Here is a 17,238-nt window from a genome sequence, read left to right as displayed (position 1 = left end):
CTGGTGTTATTTAACATCTTTGTAGGCAACATGGACAGTGGGATCAAGTGTATCCTCCGTAAGTTTGCAGATGACACCAAGCTGAGTGATGCAGTTGACACATTAGAAGGAAGGAATGCCATCTAGAGGGACCTGGACAGGCTTGAGAGGTAAGCCCATGCCAACCTCAAGTTCAGCAAGGCCAAGTGCAAAGTCCTGTACCTGGGTTGAAGCAATTCCAAGCACAGGTACAAGATGGGCAGAGAATAGCTTGGGAGCAGCCCCGAAGAGAAGGATTTGGGACTGCTGGTGGATGAAAGATTCAACATGAGCTAGCAGTGTGCACTCATAGCCCAGAAGGCCAAGTGTATCCTGTATTGCAACAAGAGAAGCGTGGCCAGCAGGTCGAGGGAGGTAATTCTGCCCCTCTACTCTGATCTTGTGAGTCACTACCTGGAGTACTGCACTCAGGCTCCCAACACAGGAAAGACACTGAACTGTTGAAGTGGGTCCGATGGAGAGCCACAAAGGTGATCAGAGGGCTGGAGCACCTCCCCTACAGGGACAGACTGAGAGAGCTGGTAACCTTCAGCTTGGAGAAAAAAAGGCTCCGGGGGGGGACCTTGTAGCAGCCTTCCAGTAGTTGAAGGGGTCTACAGGAAAACAGGCGAGGGACTTTTTATGAAGGTGAGTAGAAATAGGAAAAGGGGAAATGGCATTAGATTGGAAGAGGGTAGATTTAGACTAGATATTAGGAGGAAATTTTGTACTTTGAGGCGCTGGAACAGTTTGCTCAGGGAGGCTGTGGATGCCCCCTCCCTGGAAACATTCGTGGCCAGGCTGGATGGGGCTGTGAGCAACCTGGGCTGGAGGGCAATGTCCCTGCCTATAGCTGGAAGGGTAGCACTGGATGATCTTTCAGATCCCTTCTAACCCAAACCATTCTGTGGTTCTCTCCTGAGGTTGGCTGCATTATTAGCCCCATGACTGAACCAGCCTATTCAGTTGCTAATCTCGCAAACATTTTTTTGAAATTAGTTTTCATGTATCTCTGTAAATTAACTTCCTGGCCAACCAGAGGAATGACAGGGCTAGATGACAGGAGGGCAAGCTAAGGCAGGGAGCTGGACCTCGTCACTTGGCTCTGTCATGCTGCTGCTACACCAGTCTCTGCTTGACCTGAGTGAGAAAGCAGGTCTGTGTGCAGAAGTTTCAGAGTAATAAAAACAATGAAAGACACCTGCACGTGTGTTCTAATGTTACTCTGGACTGCACAGTGCTAGTGAGTTTGGTTCAGTCCGGGCCTAAGAGGTGTCTTGTAAGTTAATTTGGTGAAGGTTTGAATTAGACTTTTTGTTTGATGTTAAGTGGAAAATGTAATTTAATATTTCTTTGAACTTTTAGAGCAGTGTAGAAAATGGCAGGATGTTACCAAATGTAGCTAAAATCTTTCAGAAGTAAAAATCTTTAAGTATTAATAATTTTACCAAAGGTCCTTAAAAATCAAAACTGTCGTGTTGTTGCATTTCCATTTTTCTGTACTTCTGAAGCTTTTCTCTTTTTATGAGAGATCTCATTTTCTGATTGCGAAACAACTGCATGAATAATTTCACGTCTTCCAAATAATAATCAGCTTTAGCAGTCTGTACATTGAATTAAATGCGTTCATGTTTACTTCTGAAACTTGCTGTGGGCACCAGAACATGCAGTCCTGAGCAGAGGCACAGCCAGAGCTGTATTTTTGCATGGGCAGTGGCTTCCCGGTGCTGCTGTCTCCTTCCAGACAGCGGGAGGGCTTTGAGGGGGCCTTGCAAAAGGTTAAGAGTCTGGATATAAAGGAAACAGTGTTTTTTGTGGGGCCTAGCTGATATAAGGGAACAGTGGTCTGTGCAGACACCCTGGTGTAATGACTGTGTCAACTGTTCGGATAGTTTTTCTGATTTGTATTTTTACTGAGTTTCCAAGAAGCAAGAGGAGACTAGTCATAGGGAGGGGAGAACATGACAATGCAGTAACTAAGCCACAGAAGGAGTTTCCTTGCTGGTCCCAGGGCAGGAACATGACCCGTAGCAGTATGGAGAATGAGAAAAGCATATTAAAAGCAAAAATTGTAGGGGTTTTTTTGTGTCATACTTGGCAGAAGCATGTTCATTGTATCAGGAAGAGGGCTGGTGGCTCCTGCTAAGGCAGCTGATGAAAAGTTCCCAGAATGTCAGCCAGCCTCTTACAGGCAGAAGACAAACATCCGACTCCTAAAATGATTATATCACATGCTGCGAATTTCAGGGACTTACCTTCCAACTGATGGACAAAATCCCATAGAGTATGTCTGTGTGTGTGTGTGTGTGTGTGTGTGTGTGTGTGTGTAAAATGAACAAAAATCAGTTTGCTTTTCCAGTGAATCAAGTCTCCAGGTCTCAATGCAATAACATCTGGTATATGTTCTTTCCCTTTTTCAGCTTTCTGCAGATGCGCTTACTTATCTGTTCCATGTGTTTTATGGTGGTATTTTCCACTTTCCCTACTGTTTATGAAAATGAGTTTACTGATCTTGCTGAAACTTTGACAAGATGTCTTTTCAGGTAACTGGTATCAAAGTTTATCGCTGAAGTACAATATGTTCTAAATCTAGGCTTTTGGAAATTTGATTGTGTTACTAATATTGCTAATAATATGTCCTTTCTTTTTTTTTCCTTAAATTTTTTGTTATATTATTGGTTTGGAATACTGGGATATGATTTCCAAAAGTTTTAAGTACTTACTGCTGTACCTGAAGGCAGCAGAAGATATGCCTGGAGTATACGGTGTGCAGGTTAATGCTACAGCTGAAAACTAAGGTTTAGGATGTCTTACCTGGGCACGCAGAGTTAGCAAATGCCTTGAACAGTCGTGTCTTTCCATCTCAGTAGCTTGTCTCCAGAATGATGTTACCCTTTGTGTTACAGAATATTTGAAGATGGGGAGCTACATCTTTGGTCATCCCTCATAAAAAGATGCTGTGTGTTCTCCCAAGATACATCTTCTAAAGAAAAGTTGAGGGAAAAAGATTATTGCCTTTTCACTGAATAAGAAGCTAACACAAGTTGGCTTTGCAAAACTCTGCTCTTTGCACAGAACTCTGGTGTTCTGTATCAAGTTCAGAGCCACCTAGGATGTCTCTCAGCCACTTTGAGGTTGATCCAGTCAAAAAGATTTTTGGAGTTATTTCTTAAATGAATCTTGCCAAGTCCCATCGTTTGGTTCTTTCTAGTGTGTTGATGTTTGGGTATTCTTTGCAATGTGTTCCATATGCTGCTGCTTTATCCTCTGAATGAGGCAGTGCTGCCATTAGTACATTCACAGAGCTCTGGCTAGTAATCTGTGGAGAAGACTCTTGCCTTTCCTTCCAAGAGGACCTACTGTGCTCAAGTACTTTTTCCCCTCGCTGTGCAGATAAGTCTGAGTGTGATGCCAGGGAATATCAATAAAAATACCTCCCCAGTACTTTGCCCTCAGCTGCAGCCAGCCAGACTTCTTCATCCCTTTTATTAGCCTCTGTGTAGAGGAGTTCATTAGCAACACATTTTTTTATAGCTCTCTCTGCTCAAACAGGTTCCCATTGCTTTTTTTGCATTAGAGATTGTATAGGCATTTTTTTAGTCAGTTGTGTTGTTAGTGCAGTTATGGCCTGTTCCAAAGTATGATGATTTATCAAGATGACGTGGAAGGGATTTTGCATGTATTTTACAAAATGTTCCAATAAAAAATATTGGATGATTAATCTGAGAATAAATTAAAGAATCAGTGTTTAAGAATCTTAGCAATTAAAAAAATATGATTGGTTGTGGAGTAGTTGCCATTTGATGTACTGACTGTGCTCCTTTTTTGGAAGACCATAAGCAGCAATGTGATTCTGTGGCAGGGTTACTCTGAGGGGGAGCAATAAGCTCTGTAATAACAACGTGCATTCTTGGGCAAAGAAAAATGGAGAGCTCTAGAAATGTCTTCTCTCTCCTTGTCATACATCAAATGTGACGGATAGTGTATTCGGGTTGTAATACTGGAAGCAAAATTGGAATAGCGCTGCCTGCCTTGGCAGGTCTCTGTGGCTTCGTACTGACCAGAATCTGTTTCGGTGAAGGTCCCATTTCAATGCCTCTATTGTCCCTGGATATATATTTTTTTCAAGTCCTCATTGCTCCAACTGGTGTTCGTGTTTCTATTTTCTTCCAGAACAAAATGTTTCTAGTCACATCTGACTGGGGGCAATGTTTGTTAAATAGAAGTGTGCACTGGGCTAGAATAAGGTTTATGTTTCAACATAAATTTTAGATATATCTTTGTACCTGAAGGCATAACCATCACCCAAGAGTTTGTGTTTTGGCTCAGTGCTACCTTCAGAAGATAAAAGTTCTGAAACTGGGTATATTTCACAGTAGTGAAAAATGTGAAATGAATACTGAAATAAAGTTCATTTTTTTGCTGTGTATATGTTGTCAGAACCAAGTTTTAGATAGAGTACCATTGTCCCACGTACTGTTTCTCTCAGCTAAGGTGGGATAATAAATGATATCTTCTTCAAAGCATTTTGTTAGATGAAGGAATCAGTAATTATTCATTTCTCCTCAAAACTGGGCATCTACTATCAAGAATGAAAGATCCGGGCCAGAAGGGAAGGAAGGCTTGTTTTAAACGTTCAGCTCTAAAGCTAGGCAGGTAGGTTACACCCAAGTCAGTAGCACCGCAGCAGTCTTTTCTTACTCTCTGATTCCTGCTGTAAGATGATAAAAAACATTGGCAGCTGCGCAGCTCTATGCGATGGTTTAATTGCATTCTGGACAAAGCTAAGTTCCTTAGTATGCTGATTTAGTTCACAGAACACTGATAATAGATGAGGGAAGGGAGGCTGACTCCCAGCTGAATGGCTTATTGCTGCAGCCCATGTTTTTAATCCACAAGAACAGGAGATTGCTGCCTTTAGTTACACTTCTTTTAAAGCCCTAATTACACATTTGGTGACAGGTCTCATTTGACATCTGATAATCAATACTTCTGTTTATTCCCCTAAGGAGGTAGCTACCTGAAGGTCTAGAAGAGGAAAGAAGTCCGTTGTCTGCATTCAGTGCTGAGGAACTTCAGCAGTATAACATTTTTCCATTTTGTTTTTTTTCCTGTTGATTTCTTGGACGCAGATTGACTGTGGGCCTCTTAGCCTAGTCAAAAGGTTCTGCAGTGTTTCCAGCCCTGTGAGCTTAGGGGGAATCATGGCATCTGGGATAAGCAAAAGCAATTTTAGAAGAGCTCTGCTGCACAGCCCGTGTCCTAGAGACATCACTGTAGAGTGCCAGATGCAGCCTCCTTGGAGGGAGCACAGTGTGGGGCAGAAGTAAGGCCTCCCTGAGTACAAAACTCATCACAGGTACATTGGTTTGCTCCTCTTCCTTGCTTGGTCATTCAGCTGTGTCTCAGATCTCAATTGCCCAGGCGTACGTGTTTACCTGTGCATTTTGTAAATGCACTTATTCACTCACTGTTGAATGCCTAAGTCCTTCCCAGGGCTCTTGCAACAGTATGAAATTCTTAGATACCGACAGTCTGTCCTTTTTCCTTTGGAATATTTATTAGTCTACTACAGGTACAGGTACACACGGTATTAGGAGTAGCAGTGGCAGTAGACAACCATTAGTGTGCAGTCTTACTGTTTGAAAGCACCAGAGTAATTAGTTATTTTCATCCTTGTTTGGTTGCAACTATAAACAAATATAATTTTGTGAACTTTGTGAAAAGTAAAGGCTTTACTACTTTTATGTCTGACAGTTCATCTCACATGGTAATATTCTTCCCTCTTTAGCATAGTTAAGTTTCAAGTAACACTGACTAGAGAAAGAGTTGTTTTATTGGGCCTCTCTCAAATGGATGTGTGTCAGGGAATGTAAGTGAGTGGAAAAAGTCTGTCTGGCAAGAGGCGGCGTGCTGTGGTGTATTGCGTTTCGCTGACATGAGAGGAATGTGGCAGTGAGGTCTAGAGTTGCTGGCTGTGGGCGCTCGCACTCCGGCTGAAAAGCAGATTGGGATGTGCTTTTTGCTTCATTAAGCAAAAGGCTTTCTGCCTGTGGCATGAAATGCTGTAAAACACAGTGGAAGTATTATAGTACTTGTTGTTAGGCAGGACTGTCGATCTCAAACGTCCAAAAGTCGTATATTCCAAAATGAGATCCGTTTAAAATTTAGAGCTGTAAAAAAGCTCAACTATTTACTTTTTCTTCTCAAATTGTATGTAAGGGAAAGCCGAGATCCTCACCTCAAACATACACCACACTGTAGAAAACTTACAAAAATGCTGTAAAAGTTTTTAACAGTAAGCCAGGCGTGTTCTGTAGAGGCTGTGTCTGTATAACCTTTGTCATTGTAAACAGGATCTAAAAACTGGGAATGCAGTATGCAGGCAAAGCTCCTGGCACTTGCAGTCTCACTGAGGTTTGCGTACCTTTAACGAAGCTCCCTGACTGTGCTAGCTCATGTTGTTGTGTAGCTGGCCAAAAGGAACCTCATGCCAGTCTGAGAAGCCTGTGTTATGAGGGAGAGTCACAGCAGGGCAGTTTGAAGACTTAGAGCCAGATCTGCACCCAAATATAGCAGCAGCTGGTGTAACTTCTGCAGTCTCCCTGAGATAGCGTCGTGTGCATGTTGCGGTCGGCAGTAGGACTCCAGTTTACAGAATGAAGCACATAAAGCTGAGGGATGAATTAGTATCCTTGTGTTGTCTGCATCTTCCAAAGAAATGTCAGTGCTGACTCCGCAGAATGGGAAGGAGTAAGGAGTGGTGATGCCTGAGCTTTTCTCCCCATTCTGCTGAAGCAGCAGGCTGCAACTTTTGCGTTTTGAACAACTGCACTGATAGCAAGCAAGGGAAATGGAGCATCTGTGATCCTGGGCACTTTTGTAGCACTGGAGAAGCAATGCTGGCACATGGGCATGTTTAGGATCCTTTGTTCGTTGCTCCTATTGACCTGCATTTTATTCCCAAAGAAAAAATAACTGTGGAGAACACAGTACGTAAAGACAGATACAAGAATTCCTCCAAGTACATATAGTTTATATAAATGTAAAATTCATGTTTGCCATTTTGAAAAGCATGTGCTTCTGTACCTTCGTGGGTGAGACTGTTGGTAGGTGAGCTGTAGATCTGGTTCTGTTCTGTCTGTTTTGAAGGCACTTGATCTTTTTCTTCTATGCAGCTCTGAAAGAAATAGCAAATCTTGAAATAGCATTTCAGCACCATAAATGATTCTCATTTGACTCTCTCACACTTGATTTTGGCCACTCAAACCACTTCAACTTGCCTGTGGCTCAGTCACTCCATTCAGCTAGTTCTTCCTCGCACAGCTAGTTCATATGAAAGTCACCTTTCTCTCAAAGATGCTCCAAGCAGCTATTCAACAAGGCTAAGCCCTTGGCAACTCTTTCAGGCAAATGTAAACTTGCTCCTAGGTCTACATTTAAACCACCGTTGTCATTGTTTTGGAGAACTGTATTAGTTACAAGGGACTGATGAATAATCCAGTGATCTGGAAGCACATCGTTCTGGCTCAGGGAGCTGTCACCACTACAGATGGTGCTTTAGGTCATGGAGGTGTATGTTGTGCACTTCTGCACCCTTGGATCTATCAGTTCACTGCACGGTTACTTGTAATTGAAGCCCACTGAAGTCTACAAGCTATGCCATTCAGTTCATGAGCATCCACTCTGTCCCCATTAGAAATATAGTCTGAAGCAGTGCCGTGAGACATTTTACTACCAGGAAAAAATACACAGTTATAGAGAGGCTGTGTGTATTAATTGTTTATCTTGCAATCAAGAAAGTATAAAAATAATCCAGGGTGAAAGATGGGGGGAATTATAAAGGAACACGCTGTATTTTTCAGTTGGAATAATGCAGACCTTGCTGAAGCTTTTTCTCTAGAACAGGAGGTCTAATAACAGCACAAGTAAGTACATGTTTTTTTCTCTAAAACTGACTTAAAAATCGTGTAGCTCTTGAGAAGAGGCTAATTGTGTTCCTTTAGCTTCAAGTGAAAAATTAAAATGTGAGGACTGACTGTTTTCTTGGCTTCTAAATCTTTCATATTGTTTCTTACATACTCAAATTTTAGACACTTAGGCATCAGTCAAGTTCTGCTTCTATTGTTCTATTGTCTGAAAAATAACATGTGTAAAGGAAAAACTGCCACACATTTAAATACATAATATTGTTACAGTGTAAGTACCATTATTGTAATTAAACCACTTGAAAATAGGAACCATCAAATTTTTCTCTGAGAGACTCCGCCACCTGGGTGATTTTTGTGCCTTTGAAAATCTCCCCAGAGATTCAATGTACTTTGCTTCTCCTGGTTGTTCTTGAAAGAAAATCGGCTTTTAGTTCTTCAAAATCTGTTTGCTTTTTAGCTGCTAGTAAATACGCGCAGAATAAGCACTGCAGAATCAAAAGAAAAATAAGTTATTCCTCCCACACTTGCAGTTTGACTTGCTGTTTGGTGAAGTCAATAATCTGATTCTTACTGTACCTGGGATCGTGCATTTAAGTAGATCTCTTTGGCCTGGATCTGGAACCTGCAAGGTATCTGCAAATCAAAGCAGAGGGTGAGGAAAGGCACCAGAGAAGGCAAGTAGCTTGGTCCCATGTTTAATGGCAGAATTAATGACACCTGTGTTGCTCCTTCAAAAAATTCACCTAGCACCCTGTTAAAAGCCTTGCAGAGGTCGCAGAGATTCTAGCACCCAATGAGGCCTTGAACAGATTTTTTTCCAGTTAGGAGTGTTTTCCTGGTGACCAAGCCATTCCACCATGTGCCTGTGATTTTGTCCTTATTTCACTTCCTTTGGGGCAGTGAGTGGGATGGTGCCACATCAAGGAAGGGGCAGGGGAAGGAAGTACTCAGGTGTGTGGGAGGAAGGCCATGGAAATGATGGGCCTAAACAGGATGAGGAAGAGTAGAAAGTGCTACTCATCCAGTCTCCTTGTCATCATGTTTCTCTCTATTGATGGGGTCAAATCTGTGTTGCTTTGGTGATGTTTTAGATATGTACTAAATGTTTGGATGTTAGGGAGAAATTCTTTACAGAGAAAGTGGTGAGGTGCTGGACCAGGCTGCCCAGAGAGGCTGTGGATGCCCCGTCCCTGGAGGTGTTCAAGGCAAGGTCGGATGGGGTCCTGGGCAGCCTGGTCTAGCATTAAATGTGGAGATTGGTGTCCCTGCTTGTGGTGGGGGGTTGGAGATTCGTGATCCTTGAGGTACCTTCCAACCCTGGCCATTCTGTGATTCTGTGAGAGCAAAGTTTGGAAACTGAGCACAGCTTCAGTGCCTGAGAAGCCTGGGTTTCTTCGGACCTATCTGCAGATTTGAAATATAGTACTATGTTGACTGAAAGATATGAGCATAATGCCCTTTTTCTGTCTTTTCTACTCTCACAGATGAACAGGAGCCAGCAGTCAGCAGCGATTCAGATATTTCATTGATTATGGCAATGGAGGTTGGACTGTCCGATGTGGAGCTTTCCACTGACCAAGATTGCGAAGAGGTGAAGTCTTGAAAAACAAACAGATCTCTGAGACTAAACTACAGGGGAGGGCCACAGGGAGGGACCGAGTCGACCTTCTAGGATTTGGACCAGTCACGCACTTGCCTCCAGAGCACTGTCACTCCTGCACACTCCATTCTGAGATGGTCACGAAAAGCAATAGCAACAGTTGTGTCTGCCTGGATGCAGTTCCATCGTCTACGTACATTCGTAATGTTCACATGGGAGATGAATGCTTCCAGTTTGCCCACGTGCTTGAGAGCAGCCATGTAACTCTTGAGTGGCCCATAAATACGCAACTGAAATGACAGCTTGAGTGTTTTCTACACTTGTTCAATTGCGTTTTTGTTGTTTTTTTTTTTTTTTTAAGAGGTATGTTTGTTATGTTTGTTTGTTTGTTTATAGTTTGTTATGAATAGACATTCTTTTTGTTGACTGACCCCCAGCTTTTTCAAGAGTTCAGTCCAAAAACCTCAATTCCCCGTTCACTGGTCACTTAATGATCCCACTCCAGGATCTATCATTGCCTGTTATTACTTCATGAAGTACACGTGGCTTCAGAGGCATGGTGCACCAGCATCCTGTGTAAATGTGAAACCTGCTTGCATTAAGTGGAGCCTGGGAGATATTGTAATCTGAAGGTCTTTATTTGTAGGAGCACTCTGTATTAACAAAGGCTGCTGAGATTTGGTTCAAAACAGCATTATTCTGGCTTCTTCGTACAGCTGTCTTTGAGACAAGTATGATACAGAGTTGAGAGAGAGAAAGAAGTGTCTTGTAGTCCTTTGCTGCATTGTATGCTGTTAGTACAGTATGTTAGTATGTACTACATGTTAGTATGTACTTACTTACTTGCTTATATATATATGTATTCCAAACCATTCTGGGTAGAGAGGGAGGAATCTGAAAATTAACAGAAGTAACCCAAATCAAAACATCCAAATAAGAATCATTTGTGATTTAATCCATCCTTAACTGCGCTTGCAGAGAAAAGCTTATGATGACTTGTTCAATGTAAAATTTCATTTTCCAGTCAAAATACTCAACTGTGAAAAAGCATTCTTAGCTTCCTGTTTTACAAGAGTAAAGGGTTTCTGTTGACAGTCAGATGATTTGAATCACATTACTGCCTCCTGAGTAAGTCAGCAGAATCAACGATTCATCTTACATTGGAATTTCATGGAGAGGTCAAACATTTTCACTTGTATCACTGCAGCATCTCTAAACACAACCATTTGGGTTTCTTGCTATATTTAAACTTCCTTTTAGATTTGCTCAGCTGAGGAAAACAGCTCCCACCCTAAATTCAGCTTGTCACATTTTATTCAGCAACAAATGTGTTTAGCACTGTACCCAAAGTTCTGGACAGCTTGCTTTTTTATTGTGGGGAGAAGGAAGATTTATACTCCATTCTTTGGGTTCAATTAGAATTCAGTTTGTTTTAGGGCTTTTTTTTTTTTTTTTTAATGTTTTTAGCCCGTAAGTTGTAGGGTATGTTTGAGGCTTGAAAACCATCATCCAGATATGTGCCCTGATGTTTTTATAAGCCTTTCAAATCTCCTTAATTATCTCTCCTTAATTAATGAAATGCAAGCAGTTTGGAATCTGTTTCATTCGAAAAGGACGTTAGAGATTGTTAGGGAGCATGCAGCTGAGTCACTCTTGCCAATATTTGTGACCCTATTCCCTGCCACTAGGGGTAATGCTGCCACTGTCAGGGGAAATTCTGCTTAAATTCACCCCTTCACAATAGAGTTTACACCAAGTACCACATCAACCCCACTTAAGCTCTGAATATAGTGCTGAAATGAGATACAGGTGGTGCTTACACCTCCTATTGGCCCTTTACATAGTACTGAAGCGTCACCGTTGACTGTAGGGGGAAGGCAGAAGCTGGTTATACACAGACAGGGCTCCCAGTGGGAAGTACAGATGCTGGTATATTATCTTCTGTAGTACTGGATCCTGGGTGCTTCATGTCACAGAGCATCATAACACGATGTCCGAGTTGTCAGTGGTCCTTTCACAGCCGCCTGCTGCAGCCCAGCACACAGACAAAGCCCTTGACTGAATTGCTGGAGTACCCGCCACAAAGTCTTTTTTGCCAGAGGAATTAAGCTAATGGACAAACTGACTGATTATCTGTTGCTATAATGGAGTACCCCGCAGTACAGCACAGCAAATGAGGTCTGTGTTTGCACCAGAGGCTGTAAAAAAGGCAAGGCAGGAGATGAAGCCTCCAGTTAATGGTGAAGGGGGTCATTTGTCTGGCAAAATCATTAAGGGAGCTATGCTGAATGCAGCAGCACATCGTAACTGAGCCCCTGCCCTTATCACTAGGAGCAATAATACTTGTCCTGAGTACCCCATCCTAGATCCAGTCCCTTAGCATCTAGGGCTGGCCACCATCAGGGGCAGAGTGCTTGGCTGGGTACGGTGTTTTTACGTCTCACCTTATTCTGGTCTTTCAAAAGAGTGGTCCTAGCTCATCTGGGCCGGGAGCATTTTGGCTTTTGTTTTCCAAATTCTACCTGCAGTTCTGCTCAGGAAAGATTTTTCTCCATCTCTCTCTTGCGGTGTTGCATAGCTCTGAGTGCTGTGAAGTGATCTCAAGTGCAGAGGCAGGTCACACCTCACTGAAGGCAGAACTTAGGAAAGCATTTACGTAGATGTTCTAATCCGTCCTTGTTCAGAAAAGCACTTATGGTTAATTTTGGGCTTGTACGGAAATGACTTTATTTTGAACAGGTCCTCTATGAACGTATTTAAACCCCTGTGTCAAATGGAAATGTTTTCCTAAAGTAGGACCTGGCTGCCAGTGTTTTTTGTACATATGACCTGTGGATGCCTTGGGAATTTGAGGTGCTTCAGAAATATTAAGACCTCAGAGGTTTGTTTGTAACAGATGAAAGCCTTAATTCTGCAGATCTGCGTGCCCGTGCACAGTTTTGCCTGTGTGAATCTCTCCACTGTGATTCTTCACAGGGTAAAATTAAACCTCTTTGTTGGCACATTTGGGCAAAATTATTCCCTTCCTGAGAGCATTTGGCAATTTCTCAGTACTGCTGCCTGCCAGCCCGGCATTAAGCAGGTGGGATTCGGCTGCCGGGGGCACAGCACTACCTGTTCAGAACAGAGAGCAGCCTTTGGCCTGCAGCGATGGAGAAACAAAATCCTCAGGTGCCCTCTGACAAAGAGTGCTCAAGAATGTAGTTCTGCACACCTGCACAGTGCGGCTTTACTGCTACAGCCACTGCCTGCTGCCAGGACAGCACGGACAGGGCAGGGCTTACCTCCTCCACAGGGCTGGCGGCTGGAGGACAGCACAGCTCTCTGAGAAGTGTTCCTGTTGCTTTTCCTGCTCCTGTCACCTGAAGCTCTTTCCTGTTATTTCCCTATAGCTAATACTGTGTGGGAGAGCATTTGCCAGCTTGTCTTCGTTCCAGCTGTGTTGAAGAATAAACCTTGGGCAAGCAGAGCCCGTGCTCTGCATTCCCTTTGGTTTTCATGAGTTTCACTAAGCTGCAGGTCTGTTTGATAGGTAAGAGACATAAAAAATTGCATGAGTTCTGTGCTCATAGCCAGTCTAATGTGTGTGCAGGTATGCAAGGCACCAGCTCTGAATCCTTTCCTCAGCTCAGCCATTCTGGTGGAGACCCTTGCTGTGGGTCTGGGGGTCGTGTCTTTTCCTGACTGCCTCAGAGCTTGGGAAACAGGATTGGGATGGATGCAGTGCTACAGTTTGTTCTTTAAGCATTCTACAGAATTACTTTCCACATATGCGTATGTAAGTACATTGATATGTCTATGGAAACTGTAGTGAAAACAAGCTGCTGCCATTTTTAGAGTGTTTCCATATGTGAGAGAACATGGCAATAAAGAAAAAGGCTTTGTGGAAGCAATTTGAAATAAAAATCCTGAGATCACATATAAGAGGTCCCTGGGATCTCGCTACTTTACTTTAATGAAATCTGGGCCAGATCCAGATGATGATGTCGCAAGAAGGCCAGTACTTTGTCTCCTATTGAACAACCAGTTTGTGATATGTTCTTGTTTTGTGGACAAAACGAATCCAAGCACTGAAGACAGAGGTAGCTCAGAATTCAGTGTTTCACAAAGAGTACTCATTTTGTGATCCAAAATCTTTGTTGTCACATCTGGTAATCCAGCCTCTCCTCCTCCTTGCTAAATAAAAAGAGGTGCTCATCTAACTTGAAACATGTTGAGCTCAGAAGATGCTTGCACCTGGGTGGGTTGTCCTGGCAGATATCTATCTGCAGATCTCTTAACACCTCTATGTACTTCTAGTCATTAGTATACAGCTGCAGATTCTTCATAAAAGGTATTTTAGTTCCCAATCTGGTTTAACCTGGAGTGCAGTTGTCGCATAGATTTTCCAGTCTTTTGCCTTGCAAACTTTTTCCTTGGAATGTACACTACAGCCCTAAGAGGGGACTCAGTGATGAACAGGCAAAGATCAGAGCATGAGCCTTTATAGACAACCTGCAAGTCCTCACTGTGGCAATTGGTCTGCACTGAAATGATGAGACAGGTTGTGCCTGGCAGCAGGAGATGCATTTCAGCCCAGGCAGTTGGGAGTCTCCCAGGTTGTGTTTATAAGAGCCTCATTCCTGCCTGGTCTCTTGTCCATAGAAAAGCTAATTTCAAACTAAGCATATAGTTTGAAATAAGCCAGGAGAATGAGTCCACAGGCCGTGCAAACCATGAAAATCAGTAATTGCTTATTACCTTCTATTTCATTAGCAAGAATGGAGACTTTTTAACCATTTGTAGTTCTCATAGAGCCTTGTTGGATGAAAGTTTCTGGTCTGCTAGAAATACAGGCCGGGGCAAGGTGGCTGTCTGAACAGAAGGCAGGAATGGCTTGCTGTTCTGCTGCGTCCATTTTGCAGGACTGAAATGGTAGAGAAATCCATCCGTCACAATGGATCGCTCCAGCACAAGGGAAGGGAATTGATGGGATAAAGCCAACGCCGTTCAGCCTTCTCTGTGGCAATTTGTGCTGCCCGTGTCTCTCGTAAGGGGGGTGTTGTTCTAGCGGGCTTTTTAATAGGGACAACTGATCCAACACAAGCACTCCTTGAATTCTAACAAGCTGTTACCTGAACAAATGGAGAGCCGTGCGGCTGAAAGAGGAGCGCCAGATGGGCTCCGCGCTCGGGCTGCGCGTGTAGCAGATGGCAGCTGCGGGCTGGGAGGCGGCGAGCGAGGGCGAAGGCTGCCCTCTGCTGTGCGGCATCACCGCGGCTCAGAGCCGCTCAGCTCGCTTCCTCCTCCCTGGTTCTGGCTCTTCTTTTCCATGGAAAAAAAAAAAAAAAAAAAAAAAAATGCTTTCTCAGCACGAGCTGTATTTCAAGGAGAGAAGCAGAGGGGGAAAGATGGATGAAATGTGTTGAGGGAAAAGCCAGTGGATGGGTTTTCCATCTGAAATTAATCTTGGCTCTCTTGACTATTTTAACTGTGCATCGGTGGAAGCTATTGCTTTCTGGAGCAAAAGCCAAAAAAAAAAAAAAAAAGAAAGAAGAGGAATATAAAGAAGAAATAGCATTTTCCTTTTTAGTTTATTTCCCAATTCTTCAGTCTGTGTAAAATTCTTCAGTCTGTGTAAAAAACAATAGCAAGATCAGGACGCTTGGTTGCTCCAAATTATTGCAGCTATCCCAAATCTAAACACTTTGTATGTGCACATAATGCCATCCTTCCTTCTTGCTCCACATTTGGAAGCTGAAATTACTGTACCATTTTGTAATTAGAAATGTAAAGAGGGGACAGCGGGTGGGAGGGTCTGTTCTATCTATAGCAAGATGTTCCTTGTATTTAGTGAACACTTCAAATGGTTTTGTACTTGTCAAGATATACATTCCATCCATTTCCAGAAGAGAATTACTTTTATTTAGAGTAGTTTATAAGCAAACCAAAACAAATTGCGGTGTCCTATTTGGACGCAGCTCATGAACAGAGCAGAAGTATTCTGGTTTCGAGTGATGGCTCCAATGTTTTTTTCCAGCAACATCTCCTCTCGCATGCTGCAGAGCCACACCAGCAAATGCCAATGTTAAAAAGGGAGTGGAGAAAAAATGAATGAATACCATATGCATCAGTGCACAGCTTGCCAAAGTAATTTCCAGTTGGGAAACAACGTTCTGTATCCGTGAAGTTCTCAGAGGCGGTCGGTCCCGCAGCGGGCGACAGGACAGGGTGTGCTGCAGCCCTGCCTCTCCCTGCAGCTGACAGCCTGAGAAACCTGAGGCACAGGGCGAGAGCATCACGCTCACACACTGCATCTCAGCATCTGCAGGGCCGTAGGGATGGGGACGTGGTTTTGGCCGAAGCCGTTCTGCAGGTACTGGCGCTGCACTGGTTTTGTTTGAGTGGGAATTGGGGTTGGGAAGCAGCTAGTGAAAGGCTGTGACAAAATCACACTGTGGCGTTTGCATAGGCAGCTCTTTTTCTTCCCATCAGCTTTTTTTTTGGTCCTCCTACCTGTGAATGTGCTGCCAAAATGGCAGTAGCAGTTTGTGAAGCGAGCCTTTTTTCTAGGTTTACTTTCTGTATCGCATTGCAAACACAGCTTAACTCTTTGCTGACATTTTATGATGTGTACACCTTCCCTTCCGATGCACTTTAGCTCTCTTGAAAAAAATGTGGGAGTCGGAAGCACCATCCTAAAGGGATTTGCCTGCAATTATGAGGCACGCGCTTTTCTTTCCTTTTCATCTTGCTTTGTTATATACTGTAAATGCTATAGAGCATGGACAGTGACTCAGCTGGGGGAAGTACTGAAACATTAAGGGTAATATTTGGAAGCGTTATTCAGTAGTACAACACGGCTATTTTTGTTATATAGAAGATTATAATGTAAATATGTGAGACTGTGTTATTATGTACTAGTAAAATATTGCAACTATCAAAGTTAAGATTGTGAATTTCAAGGAATTTTATTGCAAGTTTTTTAATAAAATGAATCTGATGACCGTGTCCTATGTATTTTCTAACAGACAGTCAAGCTGGCACTCTCTGATGTGTGAAAGTCATTGTTTCTCACTGCTAACTTTGGCACCGGCAGAAAGCAGAAGCTGCAGCCAAGAGGGACCCAAGCCGCAGCCTGGCTGCCTGCTTCTGCCTGGCTCTTGTTGTTCTCCAGCTGCTTTTGATCAGAGAGCAGCAGCTGGTGGGGGTGAACACCTCCATCCCGAAGGGAGAGCTGCGGTCACTCTAAGTGCTGGGCATCGTGTGTTAAATCAGCCTTATGGTGTGACGACCCTGCTGTGCCATATGCAGAACAGCACTGCTGGTGTGAGGAGTCATCAAGCTGCTCATCCCTGGAACCTTCATCCCCAAAGGTGTCGTTGCTGGGAGAGACACGGCACTGTCATACATGCAGCCCACGGGACTGACATATGCAGCATAGGTGTGCTGCTTGCAAGAGGCTGGGGGCACGGTAAAAATCCTGCCCAAAAGAAATGTAAGAGACTTGAAAGTTTTCTGGATGATGTGGGGAAAAAAAAAGAAAAAAAATAGGTGTCAGAAAGCCCTGAAAGAGCTGCAGCCATGCTGCAGGCACACAGCTCTCCCTGATCCTGGCTCATGATTTCAGCTTGGCAGCTGATGCTCCCAGAAGGCATGCCTTGCTCCCAGTCACAGCAGTGCATTCGAGGTGTGGATGTGCCAGGTCAG

The 17,238-nt window shown here is 43.4% G+C and overlaps 1 protein-coding gene across 1 annotated transcript in view; it reads left to right on the top strand.

Moving 5' to 3' along the window:
• The window catches only part of RNF150 (ring finger protein 150), a 119,689-nt gene extending 103,150 nt beyond the window's left edge, over positions 1 to 16,539 (top strand). Inside the window, exon 7 of the mRNA XM_042871570.1 lies at positions 9,434 to 16,539. Coding sequence (XP_042727504.1) covers positions 9,434 to 9,552 — 119 coding nt within the window. The 3' untranslated portion in view covers positions 9,553 to 16,539. The remainder of the gene's footprint in view (positions 1 to 9,433) is intronic.
• The last annotated feature ends 699 nt before the right edge of the window (positions 16,540 to 17,238 follow it).

This window comes from Lagopus leucura, unplaced genomic scaffold (assembly GCF_019238085.1).
Source record: "Lagopus leucura isolate 7727_CA_CO unplaced genomic scaffold, USGS_WTPT01 Super-Scaffold_100004, whole genome shotgun sequence".
In the NCBI taxonomy this organism is placed as follows: Eukaryota; Metazoa; Chordata; class Aves; order Galliformes; family Phasianidae; genus Lagopus; species Lagopus leucura.
Note: the sequence above shows the minus strand (reverse complement) of the source record. Positions and strands in the feature narration are given on the sequence as shown.